This window comes from Eubalaena glacialis, chromosome 3 (assembly GCF_028564815.1).
Source record: "Eubalaena glacialis isolate mEubGla1 chromosome 3, mEubGla1.1.hap2.+ XY, whole genome shotgun sequence".
Classification (NCBI taxonomy): Eukaryota; Metazoa; Chordata; class Mammalia; order Artiodactyla; family Balaenidae; genus Eubalaena; species Eubalaena glacialis.
Genome location: NC_083718.1, coordinates 176,371,181 through 176,398,525, shown reverse-complemented (window position 1 = coordinate 176,398,525; position 27,345 = coordinate 176,371,181). Strand labels below are relative to the sequence as shown.

General features: G+C 47.9%; 1 protein-coding gene and 1 pseudogene across 1 annotated transcript; both read right to left on the bottom strand.

Moving 5' to 3' along the window:
• Nucleotides 1-166: 166 nt before the first annotated feature.
• IL22RA1 (interleukin 22 receptor subunit alpha 1) lies at nucleotides 167-19,056 on the bottom strand. The gene is made up of 7 exons (XM_061186994.1): nucleotides 18,941-19,056; nucleotides 14,933-15,065; nucleotides 13,865-14,043; nucleotides 11,945-12,120; nucleotides 6,860-6,998; nucleotides 3,088-3,209; nucleotides 167-2,144 (listed from the first exon to the last, which is right to left on the bottom strand). Exons 1-7 carry the CDS (start codon nucleotides 18,981-18,983, stop codon nucleotides 1,191-1,193), a joined length of 1,746 nt encoding a protein of 581 aa, XP_061042977.1. The 5' UTR covers nucleotides 18,984-19,056; the 3' UTR covers nucleotides 167-1,190.
• Nucleotides 19,057-26,013: 6,957 nt separating this feature from the next.
• LOC133088872 (isopentenyl-diphosphate Delta-isomerase 1-like) lies at nucleotides 26,014-26,779 on the bottom strand (annotated as a pseudogene).
• Nucleotides 26,780-27,345: the final 566 nt, after the last annotated feature.

Here is a 27,345-nt window from a genome sequence, read left to right as displayed (position 1 = left end):
CCTTCCCTCGCCCCCTCCTAGATAGTCCAGCTCCTCCAGCTCGGCCTGGAGCATCCTGAGGAAATCAGGATAATTTAAGCCCATGAGAAAATGCCCGATCCAAAATCAAGCTGAATTGGGGGAGTGGGTCACTCCTGTACTGTCCTATTTTTAAAAAATCACGACAGGAAATACTACTGTTTATTGGGCACTGCCCATGAGTCAGGCACTATGAAACACTTTGCAGACATTATCTAATTTCATCCTCACCACAACCCTGTGAGGTCAGTGTTATTATCCCCATGACACAGATGAGGAAACTGAGATCTTGAGCCGTGATTCATTTGCTTGAAGTCACATGGCTGGTAAGTACTAAGTCCGGAATTTGAACCCAGGTGGGCTGAATCCAAGGCTGAGTTTCCAAAGTTGTGAAGTAGGTACAGTTTGTAGTTGTGTCTCCTTCAGTTGCCCCATGGCCCCATGTTCCTTTCAAACCGTGCTGCCAGGATAGGGTCTGAAACTCCTGCTGACAGAAAAGGCTTCTGTGTTCTCCCTCCCTGGTGGACCTGCATTTCACTTGGGGTAAAGCCTCTAGCAGAGGAATGAAGCTGAAATGGTGCAATTCCAGGCAGTAGCCCTGGTTGGGGATGAGCCGCAGGCCGCACCCCTCCCTGGAGTCTTGCCATCAGGCTGCCTCTGGATTTGGCAGAAGTGCAGGTTGTTCTGGTTCTGCCCAGTCTGCTCTGAGGGGTCCTTTTTCAGGCTCCTTGTCTCACCTTTGGGGAACCACAGAGGAGGCAGAGGCCTCACTCTGCTGAACTAGATTATGAAAGTGGCCAGGAATGAAGAGAGGTAGGCTCATGGAGAACTTTGCGTCCAGCGTATTAGGAGCCGGGGCCCTGGATCTCCGGGAGGTTCCCCATATTAACTCCTGCACTCTGACTGTCCGTCCTGCCCTGCGGAACTTGGCGTGCACATGCTCGTTTGTATATGATGCACTTCTGTAACTCCTCTGGCTGGAGCCCTTCTCACGCCTTTTTGCACCAGAGGGAGCTCAGCCACGGCAGGGGTCCGGCATCCTCCTTCTGCTGGTTCCTCAAGGGCATCCGCCCGGAGCTGGGCTGCAGCGCCGCTGGGTGCGGGGAGTGACGGCCAAGGATGCGAGGTGAGGGTGGGGACAGGAGAAAGCCCCAGGCCCACCCTGTTCCCGCTCAGGACTCCCACTGCACCGTCAGGGCCAGGCCTCTGAACAGAGAGTCCACCTCCGTGGGCGACTCCAGGTCTGGGGCCCGAGGGCCTGGGCTCTTGGCCTCAGTCTCAGATGCTGGACCCTCGTCACTGGGACACACGAGGGACTCCAGCAAGCCCCAGGGACTTGGACCCGTGTCTGTGGGGGAACATGGGCAGGAAGGAGTCTGCAAAGGGAGGGACATGGGGTGACCCTCGATCTGGACAGAGGAGAGGAGGGGCAGCTGGCCCTTTACGTAGCTTCGTGTCCTTGGTTCCCCTCTGCGTATGACATCAGAGTCAGGTTCTCTGTCCGTGTGAACCCCCAGATGCTGGTGGATGGATTTTACTTCTTGGGGGTCCTCCATAGCCAAGGAGGTCACCTGCTGCAGAGAAAGGCCACCTGGGCTGCAGCTTCCAGCTGCTGCCTCTTTCTGGAGCTGAGCTTTAGTTCCGAGGTGTTTGGGACCAGAGAGTATCATAGGTGGGGGGTCTCTGCCAGAGCCTTCCCCGCATGTCCCGTAGGAAGGAGGCCAGGTGTCCGGAGTGGCCTGAGGGGTGTAGGAAGGGGTCTGGACCTCCGAGATGGCCTGGGGAGTGTAGGAGGGGGGTTTAGCTTTGGGGGTTACCTGAGGTGCATAGGACGGGGGCCCGCCCTCAGGGGCAGCCTGCGGGGCATAGGACAGTGGGGGGAGTGTCTGGAGAGGTGGCCCGCCAGAGGGCCGGAGGATGGAGAGGTCCGGCTGCCCAAGGTAGGCGCTCTCAGACAGGCTGTGTCGCCGTGGGGCTCCTGGAGGCTCGATGGGCCCGGAGACCTTGACTTGGGAGTACTGGACAGGCTGGGCCAGGCCGCTCGGGCCACTGAGGTCAAAGACGGGGCTTAAGATGTGCTCCTGGATGAACTGCAGAGGCTGGAAGGTCAGTACGTGCTGGACATTCTGTGCAGGGAGAACAGTTTGCCCGTTAGAGTGCATTCAGGCTCCCCGAGGGTGCCGTGCGTGCCGCGGTCCTCCACAGGGCTGGGGGTGGAGGGGAAGGGGTAGACCATCTGGGGGCTTTTCCAAGATGTGTGAGCCCCGTATCCCTTCCCAGGGATTCCTCTAAGTGCTGGAGCCTCTGTGAAGGGACAGGGCTCCCGGCCTGTTAGCTGAGGGCCGCTTCCAGAGTCTGGGTGTCTAGGGAGAGCGGGTAGGCTGTGACTTCTCTAGGAGGCGGGCACTCTGGAAGCAGCTGACTCGGATTTGGGGTGCCCTTGGGGAATGCTCTCGAGGTGGTGGCTCAACTGCTCCTCAGCTCTGGGTCCCTAAGGGCCTCACGTGGGGAGAAAGGTGGGGAAGAATGGGGGGCAGGGGAGGCCCGGAGAATTTTACAGGAAATGGCTCATCTGGCCTTTGACTTGGAGGGGTGGATGGGCGTGAGCTGTCTCTGAGAGCCCCAGACTTTGCAGGCTCTGCAGCGCGCGTGGCTGCTTTAACAAAGATGCAGCTCTGGTGGTCAGACTTGGGCCGCCGATGTGACGTGTATGGTCTGTAAGGGCTTAGTTTAAAAAAATTAGTTGCCAAGATTTGAAACATGGGAGATTTCACATTACAATCTGAAATTCTGACTTCGCTGGAAAAAATGTGAAGATGTGGCAACAGTGGGCCTGCGATCCCAGGTGGCAGTACCTGGGCTGCCCGTTCAGGCAGGGTGTGCGTCCCCTTGAAAGCCACGTGGGTTTTCTATTCCGTGCCTTCTCTTCCTGATCCCTAGTTCTCTTCCGTACACCGGGGGAGCTGCCACCCACATCTTTAGGCTGGAGGGAGAAATGAGGGAGAGCCGGGGTCCCAGGGCCCATACCCTCCCCTCGGCCTCTCCATCCTCCCCGGGGCCCCTGCTCACCAGGGAGTTGGGAGGCAGAGGCGGCTTGGTGATGTATCTGTAGCTCAGGTAGCAGAGCCCTGCGAACAGGAAGCCCATGGAGAACAGGAAGGCGCCGGAAAAGGAGTAGGTCCACGTCTGATCTAGGTGAGCAAGAGACCAGAACAGGAAGGGTGAGGCTGCCAGTGTGGGTACTGCCAACTTGGGCCTTTTCCTCCCCTGCCTCTCAGGCCAGGCTTGGGAAGGCCTCTCCTATCCCCAGTACTTACAGGGCCCGGGGCGAGGGCACAAATGGAGGGCCACCCACCGTACGTCTAAATATTCGGAATTTCATCATGTTTTTACATTGTTAAGTAAAATATGCTCTGTGCTCCCACCTTGACAGATATACTTTTCATAACAACACGGAAGGCTTGACTTTTGATTCTTGGACGCCTCGGGGTGCTGTGCGGAAAGGTGGAGGTGCAGGGGGAAGCTCCCGCAGGCCCAGCCTGGCTCCAGCCCACACTGCCAGGGGCCTCACGCCCAAGGATATGGGCTCATGGCCAAGCTCATCCACGCTGCCTACAAATACCCACCCGCTGGCCACCTTTTGGGCCGAGGGCCTGAACATCAACAGAGTGTCTGCCCTCTGGAAGAAAGACCCAAGGAGGAGATCTGCCGAGACTGGACACAGGCTCTGGCCATCTGTACAGGGAATTTCGGAGCTCACAGATTCCAGGGGGATCTGCCCATGTGGACCTAAGGACTCTTCATCTTGTGGGGAGGGCCATGGCTAGAGCAGGGCTGGAGCGGGGCTTTCTAAAGTGCGGGGCTCAGAAAAGGGTCCCTCTTGCCTGGGTTTAAGGACAGTCCTGCCTTCCTGGTGGGGGCGGGGGAAAGAGTCAAAAGAAGGGGAGATGTGACAATGGGAGGGGTCTGTCCTCCCCACCTCTCTACCAAGATCCGAGCTGGGAAGACCTCACTCAGGAGGGAGCCTGGGGAGGCACCACCCTTCGAAAACGAAAAGGAGAGGATGGCTAAGGGCTCTACGCTGAGCCTCCTCCTTATGGCCCTGCATCTTCGGGATGGGTGGATGCAGCCAGGTCTTGGCATGACACACTTCCTGTCACCAATTCAAGTGGGACTGGTGAGTGGCTTGGTAAGGAAGAGGTAGCTGGAGTTTTTGTTAAAACTGGAGATTTGTATTACCTGGGGGTCTTGACTCTCCAAGTCACCCTCCTTCTGTTCCTGGCCCCTGTGTGGCTTCAGCTTGGGGAGTTGATCATCAGTTGCCAGTGACCTTGGCAATGACTGTGAACCCTGGGAATTGCTGGAGACTTTACTTCTAGCCCACTCCTCACTCCTCCCCCAGCCCCTGTGGCTTGGGCCTCTCTGGGTCAGCTTCCCACTTCCCCTGTCACATGTACTTCCACCAGGGAGAAGACAGGACCCAAATGTCTCTACATGACATGCCTAATGTAACTGGAAAACTGTTGCTCCCTGTACCAGGACAGGACAGGGACTTGGAACATTTCTGCCATTTCACTCACGGGGAAGTAGGAAGAAATAATGGAAGCAACACTGGAATGTGGGGTGTTAGAGGTCTGGCTCAGCCACTGATGAGACCCTCATCTTCTGCACGACCCTCTCTGGTCTACCATTTATTAATAACAGTAGCCAGTGATGATTGAACTCTTACTACATGCCGTGCACTGTGTGGGGTGCTCTACCAATGTTATCCCACCAAACAGATGGCCATGGATGCTCACTCCTTACAGATAATGAAGCTGAGTCTCAGAGAGGTTAAGTGACTTGAACAAGGTCACACAGCTACACAGTGGAGAAGCCAGGATTGACATGTATAATTCCAAAGCTCATTCTCACAGCCACTACACAATGATGCCTCCGTTTCCTCATCTGTAAAATTAAGATATGGGGTGAACCAACACCTAGAGCCCTTTCCAGCATCAAGATGCTGGGATGATGGTCCAAGACATTCTGAGAGGTAGATAAAGGAGGGATTCTGGGCTCTGGGGATAAGACAGACCCCGGGATACAGGGTCAAGGGCAGGACGTTTCATTATGATATGGAAGTAAAAGGAATAAATGTGCAGTAGAGGAGACAGGCTCTAAACAAAATTGCAAAGTGGTGATTAGAGCCCAGGCTTCAGGATCAGATGAACTTAACTAGGTTCACTGACCAGCTGTGTGGTCACCGGCAAGTTGCTTAACCTCTCTGAGCCAGAGCTCCTCCTCTGTAAAATGGGGATAATGCTATACAACTTGCAGGATTGTTATAAGGATTCAATGGGATAATATATGTAAAGAAGTTAACACAGTGTTTGGCAATAGAGTAGGTACTTAATAAATGGTAGGAATTGTTATTAATATACTTGATTATAAAGGATAAGGTGCTTTCTATATGTCACCAAGAAATAGCCACCATGAAGTATGATTCATATAAAAGCAGCTACAGTCTTAGAAAAAAATGATATCATATCATGAGCTAGATCACATAAGGACGAACCAACAGAAGGATATGGGTGGAGTGGTCCACATGTTGTCAATAAGCAGGAGGGCAGGGGCGGGCCAGGAATGAACAAGATTTATCTAGAAGGTCCAGGGGAGAGTCACAAATCGTATACACACTCCCAACTCAGTGCCTGTGAAGTTGGTTTCCTTTTTCTAGTTCTCTTATTGCCAAGTTCTATTCTGGTCTTCATGTGGCCCTTCCCCCGGGAAGGGCATGCCCCGTGCAAGAGGTCAGTGCTGGCTGTTGTTCCACCAGGCATATCTTCCCATGAAAACAAATGCACTGGGACTCGGGTGGAGAACTCAGTCTCTTGTGGGCTTTTGGGGAAACCAATGAGCTGAGTTTCTGAACAAAGCTGAGGACCAGAACCTACCCTATGATGTTTCTACCAAGCTGCAGTTATACCCTCGGGCCCAGCCTCTAGAAGGTGCCTTGCTTCTATTCATCAGAACAGAAATCACCTACTGACATCATTAATCTAAACAAGATGACTAAGGTGGAGACTGTTTTCCAAATCCATCCAGTCCAATGCGATGGCTTTTTTCATCCTCTAAACTTGGAGCATTACATTTCTATCTCTATGAAAATAAGCACTAATAAAAACATTAAGATGCTTACGATGAGAGTCGAGTTTCAATGTGCTAGAGTCGAGTGGGATGGGACACCATCCCACTGAGCCAATGACTCAAAACTCTTTCTATGGTAGTGCAGTGGTGAGAAAGTGTTCTCTGGAATTAGGCCTAGTTCCATCCCTCACCACCTGTGCAATCTTGGGCAAGTTACTTAACCACTCTGAACCTCAGTTTCCTCAGTGGAACAAAGATGCTTCACAGAAGCATGAGAACTGTGTTTCGTAGTGTCTGGTCCCTGGTTGGCACTGCAGAAATGCTATTATAATCACTGTTATTTTTATTTGACTTTGGAAGGTACGGAGGGATCTTTTTATCTTCTCTGCTCTCCCATCTGCAGATTATTTCCTGGGATCTCTCACTTGAGTTAACATCAAGGTGAATTTGCTTTGCCAGGATACACTCGCAGCTTGCCAGAGAGAGGAAATTCAGACACAGGCTGGAGGGTGGAGATTAAACATTTGCTATGATAACCCAACAGCTAACTCATTTATGAATAAACAAAGATTGACTTTAATAATACACTAGTAATCCTTCTGTGGTTTTTTTAGAGCACTGCCAAGCCTCACCTTGGTTACAGGGGGGAAAGCACAGAGTCAAGGTTTGAATTCAGGAGTCCCCATTTCCCTCTGGCTTCAGCTGAACTTACCTGGCAGCGTCTTCGCTCGGCACACGTAGGGGGTGCTCTTCTTGGACCAGGTTGGAACAATACTCACGATGGTCCCAAGGAACTCCGTGTCAGGGGTCAGGCCAAAGAACTCAAATTCTCTCTGCTTCCCTCCAAGGTGCTGAATTTGACAGAGAACACAGAACAACATCTCATATACACCAACCTCTATGTGGAGCCTGCTTACACCTCTACCTGGGTTACTGCACTTAGTAAAATGGTACCACCAGCTGCCCAAACCATAAACTGGTAGGTCAGTCTGCAGTGCTCCATTCCCATTCCCCTACCTTCTGCTTTCTCCCTAAATCCAATCAGATGCAAGCTTCATGCACTTTCACTTGGAACAGTGTCTGGCACATAGCATGCAGTCTCTAAATACTAGCTGCTGTTATTATCGCCACCATCACCAACACCAACAATACCATCACCACCACCCCACCATTCTTCCTTCTTCCAGTTCTCTTTCCCCCCCTTTTTTAAAATAAAATATCAAAAACGCTTTGAATATCCATCCCTCTCTTGCCTCCTCATTGCTTCTGCTTTCACTGGGCCTCAATATCTTCGGCCTGGACTCTTGCAGTGGCCTCCTTACTGGTCACCAGTCTCTGGTTTTGTCCCTGTCTACTTCCAAATTTATCCTGGTGCCACAGTGATCTTTCTAAACAATTAATATAATTACAAGGCTCCTCTATTCAAAATCCTTTGGTGGCCCGGGTCATATTACAGGTCCCTGCTCCCTTTGTTCACTCTTCCCTCCCTACAGCCCGCTTGGTCCTTTAGGCTCTGGTGATGTTGAATGCCTGTCGCTCCTGCAAACACTCTGCTTCTGAAGTAAGCCCTTGCTCCTTTGCATCTGCCCATCCTTCTGCTAGAGCTTCTTCTCAGTTCTTGCCCTCGTGTATGTCTCGAACCTCTCTGACCTTGAACTCTTCCCTTGGCTGCCTCACTCCATCATTCTGGTTCTCCTCTTACCTCTCCGATTGCTCTTTTACTGGTTTCAGCCCCTCAGTGTTGTTCGGCAACTTTCACTCTTCACCCATTCTTTCTTCTCTTTCCACGTATTTTCTCACTTAGTGATCTTTTCTGGACCCGTGGCTCTGGTGATCACCAATGTGTGGATAACCCCCAAACTGATCTCAGTAAGAGCTATGGAGTTCCTGGCACACACCGCCAGCGTCCTGCTGGACAGCAGTCTGTGGGCATCTCTAACTTGACATGTCCAAACATCCCGATCTCCTCTCACTGGGTCCTGCCCCATCTCCAACCCCAAACCCGCACCTGTATTTGATTCCCTAATTCTGTTAATAATGTCTCTCTTGTTCTAATATCCAAGGCTCAAACCTTAAAACCATTCTTGACAAATCCCTCTCATATCCTTTGTATCTGATTACCCTGAAATAATCCATAAACTTTTCTTTAAAGGGCCAGGGAGCTTTAAGCTCTTGGGAGCTTAAAAGCTAAGAATTTTCTTTTTGGTCCTTTGCGTTTCAGCTATGCCTTCTCTTTTCCAGGCACATGGAGGCCAAGGTTTAGGGTTATTTGTTGTTTTTTCTTTTGAAGGGGGTGAAAGTGGGTGAAGAAGTGCATGAATGGATTTAACAGCTTATTGTTTTGTGGAACTCATATGGTTGAAATTAACCCCAGTAGAGTTGTCAAGGCCCCAAGAGTCCTCCTTCCCCAGGTTTTCACTGCCTCCACCCTGGTTCAGGCCCTTATCGTTTCCAGCCTAGTACCATTGCAATAGCCCCCCTGACTTCCCACCCTGATCACTCTTTCATTTCTACATTTGATCTCTCCTCTTCCTGCTCCCAGTAATTTATAGCTTCTATTGGACCAACCTTCCATAAAATAACAGCTATAAACTCTGGCCAAAATAAAAACTACCTATAGGCATTGGAAAGTAAGTAAAAGCAGGCAGATACCAGAGACAGGAGGAAGGGAATGGCACTGAATGGGTTTCTCTCTCTTTTTTAATGTCTTGTAGCCTGGAGGCAGGCCCCCATTTATACCATGTGGAGTGGGTGAAACCTAGATTAAAAACCCTGTAATCTTACTGGTTTGAGTAACCAGAAGACAGAGTTCAGGGCAATCACAAAAGTTGGAAAGTGAGGGAGAAATCACAGATAGGAGAGGTTCATAGAGAGAGAGCCTGAATTCTGTGTATAAACTTTGCCCAAATCCCTGGCTGGTGCCTAAAATATGCATGAGCAGGGTAGACTCCAAGCAGCCCAGCTACAGTTTCAACTGAACTTTACTGAACTGAGATTTTGGAGTTTGAAGTTCAGCCAAATTCACTGCCTACTAAGACAAAGAAACAAACAAAAATCAATACTCTTTGGAGGAATATGACAGCATCCAGAGTCCTTTCAACATATCATTCACAATGTCCAGGATGCATTCCAAAATTTTTAGACATGTAGAGAAAGAGAAAATGTAATTCATATTCAGGAGAAGAGACAGTTAATGGTGACCTATCCCAAGATAACCAAAATGTTTGAATTATCAGACAGTGTTAAAGTGGCTGGTATAACAATGCTCAGGAAGTGAAGGAAAATGTGCTCATAATGACAGAATGACTAGGAATTTTCAGTAGCATAAACTATAAATACTAGAGACTATAAAAACTAGAAACTATAAAAATTAGAGAATTTAGAACTGAAAAATACAATATCTAAAGTAAAAATTCCCACTGAATGGTTTTAACAACAGATCGGAGATGACAGAAGAGCCAGAGAACTTGAAAATAGAATAGAGAGAATTAAATAGTGGTGACGGTTGGACAACTTCTTGAATATACTAAAAACCACTGAATCCTACACTTTAAAGGGGTGAAGTTTGTGGTATGTGAATTATATCTCAATTTTTAAAAAGGGAAAGGCTGTCAGAATGCTGTCTACAAGAGATACACTTTAAATATAAAGGCACGGGTAGGTTGAAAATAGATGGATGTAAAAAGATATACAATGAAAATTATAAATATAAGAAGGCTAGAATCACTATATTAACAGCAGATAAGGTAGAGTTCAATAAAAAGAGTATTATTAGTGATAAAAAGGGAAATTTCATAATGATAAAAGGGTCAATTCACCAGGAGGCTATAACAATCATAAATGTGTATGTGTCTGATAATAAAGCTTCAGATATGCACAGAATTAAAAGGGAAAATAGACAAATCCACAATCAAAGCTGGAGATTGTAATACTCTCAGCAATTAAGAGAACAGTAGACCTCCCCCAAATCAGGAAAGACATAGAAGATATGAATAATACTATTAGCCACCTTTATCTAATTGATATTTATAGAGCACTCCACCAAACACCCGCAAAATACATATTCTTTTCAAGTGCACGTGGAACATTCACCAAGATAGCCCATATGCTGGGCCATAAAACAAGTCTCCATAAAGCACTGAAATCATACAGAATATGTTCTCTGATCACAAACTGAATTAAGTTGTAAATCAATAACAATAAAATATTCAAACGCCAAATATTTGCCAAAAATTAGTTGTGATAAAGACTCTCCCTGCTCTGTAATCTCTAATCGCTCCCCCTGACTACTGAAATAAATAAAGATTCCCCCATCCGCCCTCCCCAGCCTGTCTTCTTAGGGTAAGCATTGTTCCTCTCCATCAGTGTTTCTCAAACTCCAGAGTGAGTAAGAAGCACTGGGTTGCTCACTAAAATTCAGATCCCAGGGGCGCAACTCTAGAATTTGATGAAGCGGATTATAAGGGGGCCCAAGAACCTGCATTTTATGGGTTTTTTTGTTTGTTTGTTTTTTGGCCATGAGGCATGTGGGATCTTAGCTTCCCAACCAGGAATCGAACTCGCACCCCCTGCATTGGAAGGCGAAGTCTTAACCACTGCACCGCCAGGGAAGTCCCCAAGAACCTGCATTTTAAACAAAGGCTGCAGGAGATTCTGATGCCATTGGTTTGGGACCATGTTTTGAGAAACTATTCTACATGTCCCTATGCTTCAGCCCAAATGGGCAGTTTTGTGCTTTCCAACAATATCCTAAGTGTTCCTGCTTCTCTCTCTGATCGTGGTGGGGCAGTGTAGGCCATTGGAACAGGGAGGGGAGGAATGTGGGCTTGGAACAAAGCTGGATTTGAATCTTGCCTATGCTATTATTTGCTGAACAATCTTGAGCAAGTGACTTAACCTCTCTGAACCTCTGTTTTCTCATTCAGAAAATGGAGATAATAGCAATTACCTCATAGGTTTTGTGATGAAGATTAAATGACACAATAAGCATATATTACCTGGTACACCTCAGAAATTGATATCAGCACCAGAAAGTTTTCTGTTCTAGAGGTCTTTCCAGATCTCTCTGAGCTGACATCTCCTCTCTCCCCTCCCAGCCTCCATTCTATCCCACACAACACTCTTATTTCCCTCTACCTATAGCTGTATGAATTTGAATTTGAATTCTTGTTTTAACTCTCTCCCCGCCCATTGGATTATAAGCTCCTTGAGTGCAGGAATAGTCATTCAATGTAATTATGAATTAGTGGCACACACTGCCGGGGGAAACACTACATATTTTATTTTTTGAATACAAAAAGAAATGTATAACATTTGACAATTTATGCCTTTGCCTTCCACCTTTCAGTATTACTGATCTGAAGACACTGCCTGTATCCAGTTCCCACAGAAAGTGGAGAACCAGCAGAAAGAACTGCAGCAGTAGAAACTGATTCCAGTATTTCCCAAAGTGGACACCTGAGGATGTTAATAGAAGTTGTTCCCCTGGATGTTAGAAGGCATTAGGCAAGAAAAAAATACACGTAATGCAAAATAAAAGGAGTTTCTCTGATCAAATACATGCGAGAGAAGTTGTATTAAGCAAATTGAAACTGGAGTCTTGACTTTGCAGGACTTGTCAGAAGCTTTATCATTGCTATCGTGTGTGTGAATCTACAAGAGGTAGGCTGTAGACATGTTTTGGGAAACACTGATTTATATAACACACCTCCTTTCTACTTGAAGCAATGCAGAGAGGGAAATGGGTTTCCGAGGCAGGGAAGAACCAAGGTGGCACATATATTTACCCTTCATTTACCATTTGGTAGGTGTGGTTGATGTGCAGCTTTAAGTGATAGAACAGGTCCTGGAAGATGTCCTCCAGGGTTAGCCGGTGGCCATTCCCTGTGTGGATGGGTGTGTAGGTGGGATGGACAATCATCTGGATGGATCTCACCTTGGGGATACAGGTCACATCAGGTGGTTTGATGATAGCTGGAAAAAGGGAGAGAGAAACAAGAAATGAAAAAGTTAGAATCAGCCAGGAGTGTCTGAGAGGCTGCCTTGGACCTTGGGAAATGACTGCTTTCCACCCCCTCTCACCCCAACCCCAGCCATGCTTCCGAAAGCATCAGCTAAATGAACAGGTGAGAAGAGAAGCAACTGGTGTTTGGGTGTAAGGCTGGCAAAAGGGTGATCAAGGGTGAGAGGGAAGAGCCCAGGGAGAGGGGCCCTGGACCCCTAGGCTGATCATACCCTTGTCCCAGCCTCCACACATCCCTACCTTGAGTCTTCCCGGAGCACCTGCCCCCTAGTCTACTGGCAATGACAGCTTTGGGGACTGATGGTTCAACTACATATCCAAACAATGTTTGCGGTGCCCAATATTATTGATTCAGCCTCAAAGGCCAGGCCTAAACTTCAACCCCTCTCAAGATGGAATTTCCAAATAACCAAACGACCTTGACTGGCTTATAGACCCCTTTGGGAATTTGAATGCTATGGTTTGAATGCTATTGAATGCTATGGTTCTTTTCTCCCCCAAAATGTACATATACAAAAATCTTGCACTCAGTTTCAGGGTTTCATGAACCTCACTCCCCCGAAGCTAATTTATAGAAAGTCCTCAAGAGTCCATTGACCTCCAAGATTAAAAAGATCTGAGCTAGAAGAATGTTCACTTCAGTGTTGTTTATAAAATTGAAAAAACTGAGTTAAGGGTCCTCCAAAAAGGAATTAGGGAAGTCAATTAGAGTACCTCCATAGAATGGGTCATGTTCGCAGCCGTGGAATATCGTGTTGTGGAAAAATATTTAATGACATGGGCAAATGTTCATGATACCATTATATAAAAAACAACCAACCAACCAACCAGATCACAAAAGAGTAGATACAGTTGCTAGTAACTGCGGTTATGTTTACGTGTTCAGATTAGTTGGGCCTACTTTTATTTTTCTTTGTGTATTTCTATATTTTCCAAATTTTCTACAATAAGTATGCATTAACTGAACAAGCCAAGAAACAATATAAAATAACTTGTTTAACTTTATTTTTTATTTTCTTAAAACACCCTGTGGCTTTTAAATCAGTTAGTGAACATCACCTACTTAACATGTGTGAGGAGTTTGGCAACTCATCCATCCATCCACTCAATCCTTCATCAACTACGTATCGAGCATCTCCTATGTGCCAGGCACTATGCTAAGGGCTGGGAACACAGTGGGTTCCACTGCCACACACGCCCTCATGGAGCTCACTTTCAGTAAGGGAGGCAGATGATGTAAGTGCCAGCAAACACAGTAACTGCAGATTGTGATCTGAGCTCTGAAGACAGTGAACAGTTTATGGTGATGGAGAATAGCAGACGATGACCTAGTGAAACGGGGTTGTTGAGGCTGGCGGTGGGGATGCTCACTTAGGAGGTGATGTTGAAGCCGAGACCAACACCGAGGATCGGAAAAGAGTCAAGGCAGGAGTAGGAGGGCCGAGTTAGGGGGGCCTTGGTTGCACTCAAGTGGCAAGATTAAGGTGGTCTGAACTAGGGAGGTGGGGATGGAGATGGAGAAAGATGAACGACCACACTGGGGATGCTATCCAGTTGAGGGCGCCTTCCCTAAAAAGCCACATCCCTAACTGGCCCTGGGAGGCAGAGCCCTTCTGGGCCCTCCACCCACTCCGGAGGGGAAGAGGCCATCCTTTTCCAGTCCCGCACCCCGTGCAATGAGGGGCTGGCACTCACTGTGCTGCAGTGAGCTGAACCGGTCGGTCATCTTGGTGGCGGACCGGCCTCCCGCGTCGATGGCGGTGACCCGGGCGTAGTAGAGATCCGTAAGGTTGCCTGTCTCCATGGTAAGGTTGCAGGATTTCCGGGTGATCCGCTGGCAGCCCTCCTTCACCTGCCACTCTGTCTCTCCGTAACTGTGGGCAAGGGAGGGGCCAGAGCACACCTTTCATGAACAGGCTTGGCACCAAGCCTGTCGTTTATTAATAATGATAACGATATCGAATATTTACTTAGCACGTGGACCCAGGCCCTTTATGTGGATGATCCTCACAACGGTGCTGTGAGGTTCATACATTATTCTCCCTCCTTTTCAAGTAGGGGAGCTGGGGGTTAAGGAAGTAAAATTTGCCCAGGTGTCTGAAGCATGCATGCAGGGAACCAGGACGTGAACCCAGCCAGCCTGAGTTCACGTTCTGGGCACTGTTAGCCCCATTGACAGATGAGGGACCTGGGCCTCGGGGAGGGCAAGTGCCTTGCCACAGGATGAAGTGGCAGGACCAGGAATGGAACCCAGGTTTGCAGACTCCTGAGCCCATGTACCCTCCTCTCCTGCCTGGGAGAGGAGACGAGCAGGAACCGGGCAGGGTGGGGGCCCGGGAGGGGGTGGGCACGACTTTTTGTTGACCCAGTCTAACCCAATATAAAGCAATGATTGGGAGCTTGTTGTTTGCCAGGCACACGTGCTAATGACTGTCTCATTGAACCTACCTAACAACCCTATGAGGAAGGTACTATTGCTAACTTTACTTCATGGATGAGGAAATGGAGGCTTGGTGAGGTTACCCAACTGCCCAGAGTTATAGGGAGAGAGCTGGCGTCTGCCCCCAGAGCCCGTACTTGTAACCATTATTCTAACCTCCCCCTGCAGAAGAAACATAAAGGAGCAAAGCTATGTCTGGGGGAGGGCTGCTGTGTGACACCAGTCCGGGTGGGGGGCATGGGGACATAGGAAGAAGGAAGGGTTTTCTTGGAGGGGTGGTTCCAGAGCAGAGTCAAAAGGGCTTGTGTTGGAGGGACACCTACGTCTTATACTGCACACTGTAGATGGTGTCTGGGGCACTCTCCGGCCTGCTGTCCCACGTCAGGATGTTTTCGAAGTTGCTGGACTGGAATTTCACGTGCTGAAGAAGATCTGAGGTGTCCTCAGCGATGTGAGCTGCAGGAAGTGGGAGCAGGGTGAGAAGAAGGGCGCAAAGACTCTGCCCCAGCCCTCTAGCAAGCTGCCCCCGAGGGGCGAGCCGGCACTCACTCAGCGGAGACTGTGCCAACTGACCAGCCCCGCTCCCCTTCACTTCTTTTTTCCTTGGTATTGAGCTATGACTCTCATTCCATGAAATGCACCACTTTAAAGCATACAATTCTGTGGTTTCCTAATATATTCACAAAATTGTGCAACGGTTGCCGCTAATCTGGTCCCAGGATGTGTTCATCGCCCACAAAGAAACCTTGTATCCATAAGCAGTACTCCCATCCCTCCCCTCCTCCCAGCCTCAGCAGCCAATAATCTGCTTTCTCGATGGATTTGCCTATTTGGACATTTCCTGTAAATAGAGGGATCCAGTATGTGGCCTTTTGTGTCTGGCTTCTTTCACTTGGCATCATGTTTTCAAGGCTCATCCATATTACAGCATGAATTGGGACTTATTTCCTTCTTATGGCTGAACCATATTCCACTGCGTGGAGAGACCACATTCTGTTTATCTTCTCATCAGTTGATGGACATTTGGGTTGTTTCCGCTTTTTGGCTATTTTGAATAATGCTGCTGTGAACATATGTGCACAAGTTTTTAAGTGGACACGTGTTTTCAGTTCTCTTGGGTATACAGCTAGGAGTGGGATTTCTGGGTCGTACGGTGATCCTATGCTGAACTTTTTGAAGACCTGCCCAACTGTTTTCCAAAGCGGTGGCTGCACCATCTCCTATTCCCACCAGCAAAGTTTGAGTGGTGCAACGATTCCATATCCTCGCCAACACGTGTTGTGGTGTTCATTCATTTCTCAGCACCGTCTGAAGTTAGTGTCCTCACCAGTGGAATATTTTAGAGGTATTCAACTAAACGTTGACTGTCTAAGAAGTAACTTGCCCAGAGTCAGTAATTTCAGACAAGGGTGGAGAAGACGTCTGTGAATTCCTGCCTCTCTGCTGCTCGAACCAATCCCTGCCCACCCACCACATGCCTTCTGAGGAGGGCAAAGGCGCCTTCCCCAGCCACGCGGAAATCGTAGGAGGTGGATTCTGACTGAGGTTACATATGGGCAGCGTGACCTTGGGGAAGCTGTTTAAGCAACCAGAACTTCAATTTCTTCAGCTCTAAAATGGGAATAATTGGACTTACCTAAAGATAAACAATAATGACCACAGCAGCAGCTGACATGTCTGAAATGCACGTAAAGTGCCAGGCACTGGGCTAAGTCTCCGTATCAAATCCTCCTGACAACCTGATGAGGCAGGTACTATCATTATGCCCATTTAATGGATGAGAAAAACTGAGGCTCAGAGAGGCGGCCTGCAATGCCCATCACAGCGCTAGGCTGCTTGTGGGGTGGATACAATGGGGCAAGGAAGGGGCAGCAAAGGCCAGAGCCCCAAGAAGAGGAGCCGGGAGGGGGCACTGCCCCCGAAGCAATCTTCACTGTAAATGAGAGCCCTTGACTTACAAATCTCTTCTCTCAGCCCTCCTAGCTCGGTCTGTGGAAAGGAGGAGAGCGCAGGAAAATGGCGGCCAGAGCCGGCAGCTGGCTCTGCGCGTGCTCAGAGGTTGGCTGGGGTGGGAAATAAACAGGTGCAGATCCGGTTGAGTCAAGGCCTTGAGGTCTGAGGGTACACGTGTCTTTGATATGATGTGTGTGCACCTCCCTTCCCCCACCCCCCCATGATCATGAGCGCCAGCAGGTCCAGAGTGTGAGGGAGTGAAGGGTTATTTACCCCTCCACTCCAAGTCTACATACAGTATTTCTGTAAGGGAGGCATTTGTGGGGAAGGGGAAGTATATTAGGACAGTCCAACCCTGCTGTGCATCCACATGTTAAATCTAAGGCCACATTCCTCTTTGAATCTGGGTTGATCAGGCCCAGCAGCTGCAGAACTCTTTGTGTTCCAGGCTTCCTGGAGCCCCCAGAATGGGGCCTAGGGGACCAGGGGGGTTCCTTCTGCCTCTAGCCAATGTGATGGATGTGCTGTCGAGCCTCAAGTTGTGGCTGGTATCTTGTTTGGACCCGAGTCTGGGCAGAATTGGGGTCTGTTCTGGAGGGAGGGGCATGGGTTCAGGGCCGGGTCTTAAGTTGAGGGAGGGAGTCCACTTGAAGTCAGAGCTCAATGGTGGCTTTGGGCGAGGTGGTGAGGTCAAGGGCAGGCAAGAGAGAGGGTGGGATTTGAGAGAAGGCCAGGGTGTGTCTGGGGGTGGGCTTGGCTAGGGTCTGCAGTGGGACGGTTGCTGGTTAGGGTCAGTATCCTGGGGGGGCCATGTGGGTTTGGAGGAGGTAAGTGGCTGAGGTTGGGACATGCTCGGGAGGTGAAGGGCCCAGGTTGGGTGGAGGTTGGCACCACTTTTCAGGAGGGAACTCAAGTTGGCTTCCTGAAGTCGTGTGAGTGGACCTTGGCCGGCCCCTCTCTTTGAGGAGGTGTTGAGGGCTAACAAGATCTTCCATCTCCTCTCGCCCACTCATTCCATTTCCTCCTCAAATCCAACACTGGTTCCTCAGCCCACGTCGGTTCTGCACTTCCTGGGTGAAAGTCTACATTGTGAAATCGTGGGGAGATGTGTATTGTCTAGAAACTGACAGCCTGGGAGATGTGATCAAAGGAAGTTTTCTCATTTGCTTGAAAAAAACAAGTCTATGTCAACCAGTTGGGAGGCTAAGGACAAACAAACAAACAAAATCAGTTCAAACGTGTTCTGGAATCAGCCTAAGAATGCCGGGGGTGAAGGCACCTGGGGCTCCAGAGTGACCTTACTGACTCCTAACAACCTCCTAAGGGCTGTTTCCCCTGTGTCCCACATCGTAAAGGGCCAAGAGCCTCTAAGTCTTCCAACCGGAATGGGTGAGGGTCTGGAGGGACATGTCTGAGGTCTCTTGGGAGATGCATCAAGTCTCCCTAGATCACAATGAGTCCAGTGTGCTGTGAATGCTCTGTTTGATGCCAGGGGGAGGACGGACTGGAGAGCCTGGGTGGCAGCTGGAAGCGCTGTGGATCTGGTCAGCACCTGCAGGGCACAGCTGTGGCCCCTTATGGCCTTCATCCTGCACTTAAGGTAGAAGGGGTCTTGCAGAGGCCAGCCCTCCCTGTTCTTCAGTCAGGACTATGCTTTCACTTCCTCAGAAAGTTCCCTGAATTTTTTAAACATCTCAGGGAGCAGAGAGACAATCTAGGATCTCATGCATTGGTCTGGAAGTTCTCCATAATGATACATCAAAAAACTCCACTTTATTGGATTTGAAAACTGTGCCCTTTCGTCCTGTTTTCATAAGAGCTCTGGTGTTTTAATACCTATTAATGCAGCAGACCTGGGCCCTCTGGGAGAAAATGCTCTTTCAGGTCTGGCATGAGGGGCTGGAAGAGGCCCCCTCAGGGGCGTGGAAGGAGGCAATGGCTGGACTCAAGCTTTGTCCTTCCTGATGCTCCCTCACCTCCCCATGTGAGGCCAGTGCCAGCCAGAAGCAGAGGAACAGAGGTACAATTTCTACCAGAAAGATTTGAGGGGTCCAAGGATGTCTAACTCCCTTAAGCTAATTCTCCATCCACTGGAGTGGGGGGATCCACACCCCCAGTTCAGACAGGTGTCTGCATCCCCAGAGTCTTGAGGGTCAGTTGAGTCTCTGAAGAACCCAGGGTCTGAGGGACCCTCTCATCCTCCCCAGCAACCTGAGCTGGCATCTACTTCTCCAGGGAAACTCGGCACCCAGGTCAGCCCAGCAGAGAAGAAATTGAAACTGGTCGTGCTGGGGCTGGATGCAGTTCTGGGGGAGACGACCCTGATCATTGGCTCCTGGGTGGGGGTCAGGTCTGACCACAGGGTGACCGGCACTCACCGACCAGGGATCCGGCCGCCAGGATGATCAGCAGCGTCCTCATCGGGGCCCGGCACAGAGCCCTCTTTTGGTCTCCACTCTGGACTGAGCACAGAGGGAGGGCTGGGAAGGTTTGGCGCCTTGGCAGCTGGCTCCACCCAGGCATGAGGGCGGGGAAAGGAGGGAAAGGTGGGACCTGAGCCATGGGGAGCTGGGTACAAAGGTACCTGGCCCGTTGCTTCGGAATTCCAGGTTCTGGGCGGGATCCAAGGGAGTTCCCTTCTTAGTTGCAGAAAACAGCAACAGTGACAGACTGGCTTGTTTATCTGGTCTGGTGGCTGATTCATTCCAAGATTCTTCAGTGCTTTATTAGGGAACTGAGAGGCAGAAAACGTAAACATAATCCACGATATACAGCCTTATTAGAGAGCAGCTTGGCACTGGGTATCAGAAGCCTGCAACTTACAAATACCTTTTGCCTCACTGATTCCATCCTCAGGGATTCACCCTGAGGAAAACAACTGGAGCAGATGAAGGAGCAGAAAATATGTTCCGGAATGTTCCTGGTGGCAGAGGAAAAGCTAGACTCCTCGGCTTTGTTCTGGCAGGAGGAGATACAGGGTGTCTGCTGCCCCTGCTTATGCCATGTATTAAAGCAGGTCCGCCATGCTGGATGCTGGGCTTGGGGATAGCATTCCTCCTAGAGAGGCTGCTGGGGGTGAGAAGTCCAGGCACTCCTACACGGAGCCTTTGGGGTCTGGGAACTGCAAACGTTAGGAAAAAATGGATCAGAGATTTCAGTGACTCTTACTACTGTGCTAGAGATGGGGGCAAAATTCAGGAGTGGGCCTTTGGTTTGGGACAATGAAGGCTCAAACTGCTCACCCAAGCTGTTCCACCATGTGGAGGTGTATCTATAGGAATAACATGAAATCCACTGGGATGGGTGTTTAGGAAATGATTTTCCTCTTCTTGCTGGGCCTCAAGAGAAGATTGAAGGGGCCTGGACTCTGGTTAGGGTAGGCATGATCAGAGATCTCTGCCTCTGGGGAGAGTCTGGTCGGCCCCAGCCACACAACAGCAGGCTGAGTCCTATAGCAGGACAGCCAGACCCTAAGGGAGGCTCTAGAGGGCTTGGCTTTAGGATGTAGTAGGCCGTGATATCCAGGGATCTGTATTTAACGTCTTTTTTTTCTGTGTTGTAATTGTTTTCTGTCATCTCTGAGTCTTTGGCAAAGTTTGTTTGACAGCACAGCCACATTTGAGCTGTGCTTTGGGGGAATTAAGGTATGATATTGTGCCAGTCCTTTCCTATTAATTGCAGGAAACTACATTTCCCAGGCTCCTTTGTCAATGGTTTCCTGTTAGGTCCAGCCAATGGGAGGCACTGGAGGACGGCTGCCGAGCTGGAGGAGAGAAGTCAGGGTATTTCTCCCCTTCTTCCTCAGCTCTGAGTGGCATCCGCTGCAATGGCTGTGTCTCCTCTGGAGCTGCAGCTGCCTCCAGCCAGGCAGCTGCCACCATTTCTCTGTCAGGTGGCCTGGGCTCTGATAACAACATCTCCTCCTATTTTCCCCTTTAGCTCAAAGGACAGAGCAGCTTCCTGCTGTGGTGACTCTCTGGGCTGCTTCCCATCCATGATTGGATTCTCAGCTCTTCCATCACCTGGGTAACCAGTTCCCCTTTGTGAAAGTCTCTTGGTTTGAAAGACTCAATAGGTTTCTGTGTTCCTGAATGGACTATGATGGATGTGGGGCCTTTGATGACTTTTGGGACAAAGGGGTGTGGGGAGATCAGGGCCAGAGAGGTTACAAAATGCCAAGAAGGGCCCATCGGGAGAGGTGCAGTCGCTGGAGCAAGCTGGGCTGGCTGGCCGAGAGGACAAGCTGCAACCCAGCTTGTCTGGGTCTGTGGAACATGAGGTCTTCCTTGGGGACTCTCAGAAGCACCTGGAGGAAGGAACCTATGAAAGAACTAGGCCCCCCATAGTCATGAGGAACTATGATTGTGGGACTATTAATGACAAGGAAGACACCTGGATTATTTTTATTTATTGATTTATTTAGGCTGCATTGGGTCTTCGTTGCTGCGCGTGGGCTTTCTCTAGTTGTGGCGAGCGGGGGCTACTCTTTGTTGCAGTGCGCGGGCTTCTCATTGCGGTGGCTTCTCTTGTTTTGGAGCACGGGCTCTAGGCACGCGGGCTTCAGTAGTTGTGCACGCAAGCTCGGTAGTTGTGGCTCGTGGGCTCTAGAGCGCAGGCTCGGTAGTTGTGGCACACGGGCTTAGTTGCTCCACGGCACGTGGGATCTTCCCGGACCAGGGCTTGAACCTGTGTCCCCTGCATAGGCAGACGGATTCTTAACCACTGCGCCACCAGGGAAGCCCCTGACATCTGGATTATTGAAGAACTTGGGAACATCCAGATATCATTTCTAATAGTAAAAAGAATAAAAGTAAAAGAGAACAGCATCCATGTCTGACAATAGGGGTTTGGTTAAATGCATAATGGTAAGTCCATCCAATGCAAGGTGAATGCAGCCTTCAAAATAAGCCTGGAGAAAACTGTTTTGTGGCCTGGTAAAGAGTCACCATATTTTGTTAAATGAAAAGAAGCATGGGGAATTCCCTGGAGGTCCAGCAGTGGTCAGGACCCCGCGCTTTCACTGCTAAGGGAACTGGTCGGGGAACTAAGAAGCATGGCACAAAATATGTATGGTACAGGCTCGTTAAAACACATACACACGTAGAGAAAAAGTCTGAAGGATATATGTGAAAATATTCATGGAATTATCTCTGGGTGGTAGTAGAATTACAGGTATTTTTGTTTTCCTTCCTTTGCTCATCTGCATTTTCTAAAGTTCTTACAGGAAATGTATTATTTTATACGAAGGAAGAGTAAGGTGACTACACAAGATAAGTACACTGAAGAAGTGCCTTTATCTGAGCTGGACCCATCTCTGGGGATGCCATTTCTTCTCTCTCAGCCAGAGTCCCTCTTCTTCAAAGCCAGCTGGGATGATTTCTCCGCCTGCAAGATGCTCATGACAACTCCAGCCCACCACAGATTCACTCAAAAAAATCCTTCTAGAAGATGTGGTACATATATACAATGGAATATTACTCAGCTGTAAAAAAGAATGAAATAATGTCATTTGCAGCAACATGGATGGATCTAGACATCATCATACTAAGTGAAGTAAGTCAGACAAAGACAAATATATGATATCACTTATATGTGGAATCTAAAAAAATGTTATTTACAAAACAGAAACAGACTCACAGACTTAGAAAACAAACTTATGGTTACCAAAGGGGAAAGGTGGGAGTAGGGATAAATTAGGAGGTTGGGATTGGCATATACACACTACTATATATAAAATAGATGATCAACAGGGACCTACTGTATAGCACAGGGAATGCTATTCAATACTCTGTAGTGACCTGTATGGGAGGGGAATCTGAAAAAGAATAGATATATGTATATGTATAGCTAAATCACTTTGCTGTACACCTGAAACTAACACAGCATTGTAAATTAACTATATCCCAATATAAAAGAAATATTTTAAAAATCCTTCTAGAGCTCTGGTCTGCTGTGCACTTGGCATTGTCCAATATTTTTCTTCAGTTATGCTCACGTTTATGACTGGAAAGAAGAGACTTGGGTGGGGGCGATGTGTGGCGCCAGCACCATCTGCAAGTATCGGAGGGGCAGCTGCATGGAGAAGGGTTGAGCCCATTTTTGTGTAGCTACCCCTAAACAGGAAAACCAGGGTGGGTAGTAAGAGGACATATTAAGGAGGCAAATTTCTTGTCTTTTCTTTTCTTTTTTTAAAGATTTTTTGATATGGACCATTTTTAAAGTCTTTATTGAATTTGTTACAATACTGGTTCTGTTTTATGATTTGGTTTTTTGGCCGCGAGGCATGTGGGATCCTAACCCCCCGACCAAGGATCAAACCTGCACCCCCTGCATTGGAAGGTGAAGTCTTAACTATTTGACAGCCAGGGAAGTCCCGCAAATTTCTTTTGATTTAAGGAAATAGCTCTCCCTGCGAAGGTGTGGCTGCCTTTAGGATGGGCTGCTCTTGGTTGCGGGGGGTATTCAGTGAGAAACTGTGTACAATGGTAGATGTTCCCTAGATAACCTCATAACCTCATTTATGGTCATAAATGTCTCCTTAGAAGTTTGAGTTGGTGGTAGTTTCTGAGGCCAAATTCCAAGGATGGGGGAAGTAAGGCATTGCATCCTGCAATTTAGGCTTTGAGGCTGGATTAGAGCTATTTAGAGGATGCATATCCCATGAAAGGGCCTGGAACTCAAAGATGGGATTTGGAGTGGGGGATTCTGAGCCCCTGTTGGAATCTGGCTTCCACGACATCCATTTAATGTCCAGAGAAGCCAAGGCTTGGAGTGGGGTGGGATATGTCGAGCAACACCCAAGAATGGATGGGACTCACCCTGGAGGGATCGGCTCCTGGAGAGGGGCCTCCCACCCCTTGCTGATGGTTTTTCCCACCAGGACAGTGTACTCTGAGGCATTCTTGCCTTGGGATCCCCACCTTCTTCTCCTAACCCACTTAAAGAGGCAGTAAGGGGAAAAACAGACTGTTGATAATTTATAAATTGCAGTCACACGCCTGCATCCTATATCATCATAAGCCAAGGGGTGGGGTACCCTGGGCTGGAACAGGTCCTGGCGCCAACCAGTATCTCTTGAGTAATTGATTCATGGAACTGACTCACTCATTTAGATAGAGTATAACTTCTAGTGTTTTTTTTTAACCCCCTCAAACTCCCATTGCTTTAGCCTAATTTTGTGCACACAGGAATGAGTCTCCCACTTCTGCCCCCTCCCTCACCATTTCACTCACTGGGCAGCACTGATACCCCCTTGGAGCAGACGCTGGGTTGAGGGAGGACAGTCATCCACATGTGACAGGATTTGGGATCTGGGATAGAATCTAATGCAAGATCTCTGGCTGCTTTATATGTAAGTCAGCCACAGCCAGCCCCTTACTGACTCCAATTCATATACCAATTCACTCATTCATTCCTTCGTTCACTTATTTAATATCAAGTTTCCACCCTGTGCCAGATGCTGGTACCGGGAAGAAAACAGTCCCTTCCCTAAAGGAGTTCTCGGGATGTAACGTCCATTACCCCAACGCTGCCCATTCTCAGCGGCCCTGAGCACGGTTCTTTTAAGAACCTGTGCGATTGGCAGCCCTGCCATCCCACCACTGTCCCGAAGGTGGCAGCACACAGGCAAAGAGGAGCTCAAAAGGTGAGGTGGGCAGGATGGAGGCCCTTGGGGATCACCTGGAGAGGAAGTTCTGCCCTGGTTTCTGGAAAAGACCTACTGCACACCCATTCAAGGGGGCAGATGCCCCAACCTGACTACAAGCTGCAATATGCATGAAATGTGAATTGGCAAGGATATTTGGTCATGAGTAATAGAAGGCTCTGGAAGTTGGCTTAAAACTAGGATGCAGGGAAGCCGAGGACAGGGCTGCAGCTGGGCCTCAGGAATGGACTGGATCCAGTCCATTTCTCATCCTGGAAGCTCATGTGGAGGTCCCATTCTCGTCTTTGTACCCTGAGCTTTCCTGTTCTTTGGAGTGGGAAATAGTGTCAGAGCAGGTTGGAACTTACTTGTTCCAGGCCAAGCCAGCCAGGAAGACATCTGAATGCCAGGGAAAGGGACTTGTTGCATCAGCTCATCTTGGGTCTAGAGCCTGCCCTGGCATTAGTAAATGAAGACAATCTGCAAGCACAGTTCTGGGCAGGGTGAAAATTAACAGAAACCTCATTTTTTTTTTTTTTTTTTGTGGTAATTTAGTTTTGTTTTTAGTTTTCAATAAAGTTACTATTAGCTACACAGTCTTGCCTGAAATTAACTGTTCAGGGTTAACAAATGGATTTTTCTATTGAATTTATAAAACATTTAGCTTTGTAAGAAACAAATTTTTATCTTTTTCTTCATTTCTTACTAATACACAGCATTCAAAGATAAGAAAGCTGTCTTAAGATTTCAGATCTGAGAAGTCTATGGCAAGAGTTTAAAGAAGTACATTAGTCAAAGTGTACTTTAAATATGAATACACACATATTCCATAACCCAAATGTATTTAACATGAACGGTAGCCTTTCTTTTTGATAATGTTCCCCCTACAACACGGCCTGACTCAGCAGAACAGTGGTTCTCAACTGTGGGTGACGCTGTCCTCGAGGAGACATTTGGCATCTGGTGTCACTGGGGCTGCCATGGGGGGAGGGGTGCCAACAGCAATTTTTTATGTAGAACCTGGGGATGCTGCTAAATCCTACAACACAAAGGGTGAGCCCCCAAAACAATTATCCAACCCAAACATCAGCAGTGCCAAGGTTAAAATACCCTGTTGTAGAGTATGACCCAACTGACCCAAGTTCCATTTTACAAATAGCCTGTCTGTTCCCAGTAACTCTGAAAACCACAGACTTTGCTAATCAGCAACGATTATTTAAATGACTTAACCTAGCCAATGTCATTACCAAAAACAATGTTTGACTTTAAGTATCAAAATACTTCCAGAATGATTAAAACACAAAATTAACAATGACAGAAATCAGGATATATACCATTTAATTCCCTTGAATCTGTTCTATATTAATCTCAATCTGAAAAGTTAATTTGAACTGTTTTGAAGTAGATAAGCAAATAGTTTCCATTGCATATTTTTCTGGACTATGATAAAAATTTAAAAATATGTCAAGCACCTGGCAAACAGCAAAATGCTCTACAAGTCTTCTGAAAATGTTTATCACAATATATAAAAAAATGAAGAACTTCGCTTATTTGTTCAAATTTGTCATAACCATGTGTTTAGATAGGTTAAATTAAGTTTATTTGCTCTTTTTATAATAATCTCATAAATATTTTTAACAAATTGCAGTTAACATATATGGGTTGTATGACACAAATCAAGAATTCTTTTCCACACAAATTCTGGTTGTAAAGTATCAATATTTCCAGTGAGAGTTCTAATGGGGAACCGGGTTTTTAAAAAATTCATCTTAAGTTTACTAAGTAGAGAAGTTCTTTAGTACTTTAGTAATCATTCATCTCCACATCTACATTCTGTGTATTTTCTCATGGTCAACAAACTGATTCAAATGATTTAAGTTATCCCACCACCTAAAGAGAAAAGTCTCAGCAATAATTTGAAACCACGGAGTTATCTTAATTTCACCATGGGCTGCCTTTTCCAGAAGTTCTTCTAGTTCTTCCTTTGATACGTAACAATAGCTTTTAATCTCATTGGGATCTGGATTCAAGGTCACGTTCTTCTTCACAAACAAAATGTAATCAATTTCAAGTTCTCCCCAGATACCATCAGATTGAGCCTTGTAATGAATTATAATGTTAGATAATTAATTTCTTCTGGAGGAACCTCTTCCATGGGAATTCCCAATTCGGCCTTTAAACGCCTCTGTGCTGCTCGCCTTACTACAATTGCATTGTTTTCTTCAAGCTCTCGTGGATTATTTAAGGGATGACTACAGCAAGTATTCGTAAAACAACCTGGAAAGGTAATTTTAGCGTCTGATCTCTGCTGCAGCAGGAGCTTATTTTCAGTGTTGAATAAGAAAACACTAAAAGCTCGATGCAATAATCCTCTCTCGATGTTCTCGTTCAGATGGCAGTTCTTCTTGGTCTCCGCCCCGATCCTCCGGTCGTTCTCGTCGATGAGGATGCACATCTCCGCCAAGAGCTGCTCTTGCCGCTCGTCCAGCTCGTCAGTGCTCACCTCGGGCATCGCGGCCCAGCCTGCGCGCCGACCCGGGGACCTCAGAAGACGACCAGCCGGAGGACGACACTCAGAAACCTCATTTAAGACGGAGTTGGGAGGACTGAAGGGAGAACTCTCAAGCTCTACTCTCGCTGTCAATTGGAGACTCAACAGAAAGAGACATACCTTTGCATCTCCAACAGGAAGAGGGTTACTATTTTACTACCCAGAAGGAGGAGGAATTTCTCTTTGCCTGGCAACAGCCTAGCCAATAAGAGACTGTTGTAACTCAGCCAATGAAAAGCACTACACTTCGAACTCCCAGTTTCCTCCAATAGACTGTGTTTATAATGGCCCCTCCCAACTAACCTCTTTTCCCCTATAAAGGAACATTCCTCTGCTTGTTCTCTGGACTTGCCTGTAGTTCACCATAGATTGCATGTCCCAAATTGCAATTCTTTGCTGTTCCTGAATAAACCCGTTTTGCTGGTAAAATAACAGGCTGTTTTATTTTTTTTAGGTCTTCAGATGTTACCTTGTGGGAGAATTGGTGGGACCTGGGAGACCCTCCCCAGTAGAGATCTACTGGAATGAGTTTGGGTTGCAAGGCCGCCACATAGGATTTTCTGTATCCTTCCATGGACCATTGTTGC

Excerpts from the sequence above, each read along its gene's own strand:
- IL22RA1 (XM_061186994.1), bottom strand. The coding sequence starts at position 18,983 with ATGAGGACGCTGCTGATCATCCTGGCGGCCGGATCCCTGGTCG. Across the intron at positions 15,066-18,940 it reads GGCGGCCGGATCCCTGGTCG|CTCACATCGCTGAGGACACC; the intron begins GTGAGTGCCGGT and ends CACTTCCTGCAG. Across the intron at positions 3,210-6,859 it reads CCGAGCGAAGACGCTGCCAG|ATCAGACGTGGACCTACTCC; the intron begins GTAAGTTCAGCT and ends TTGCTCACCTAG.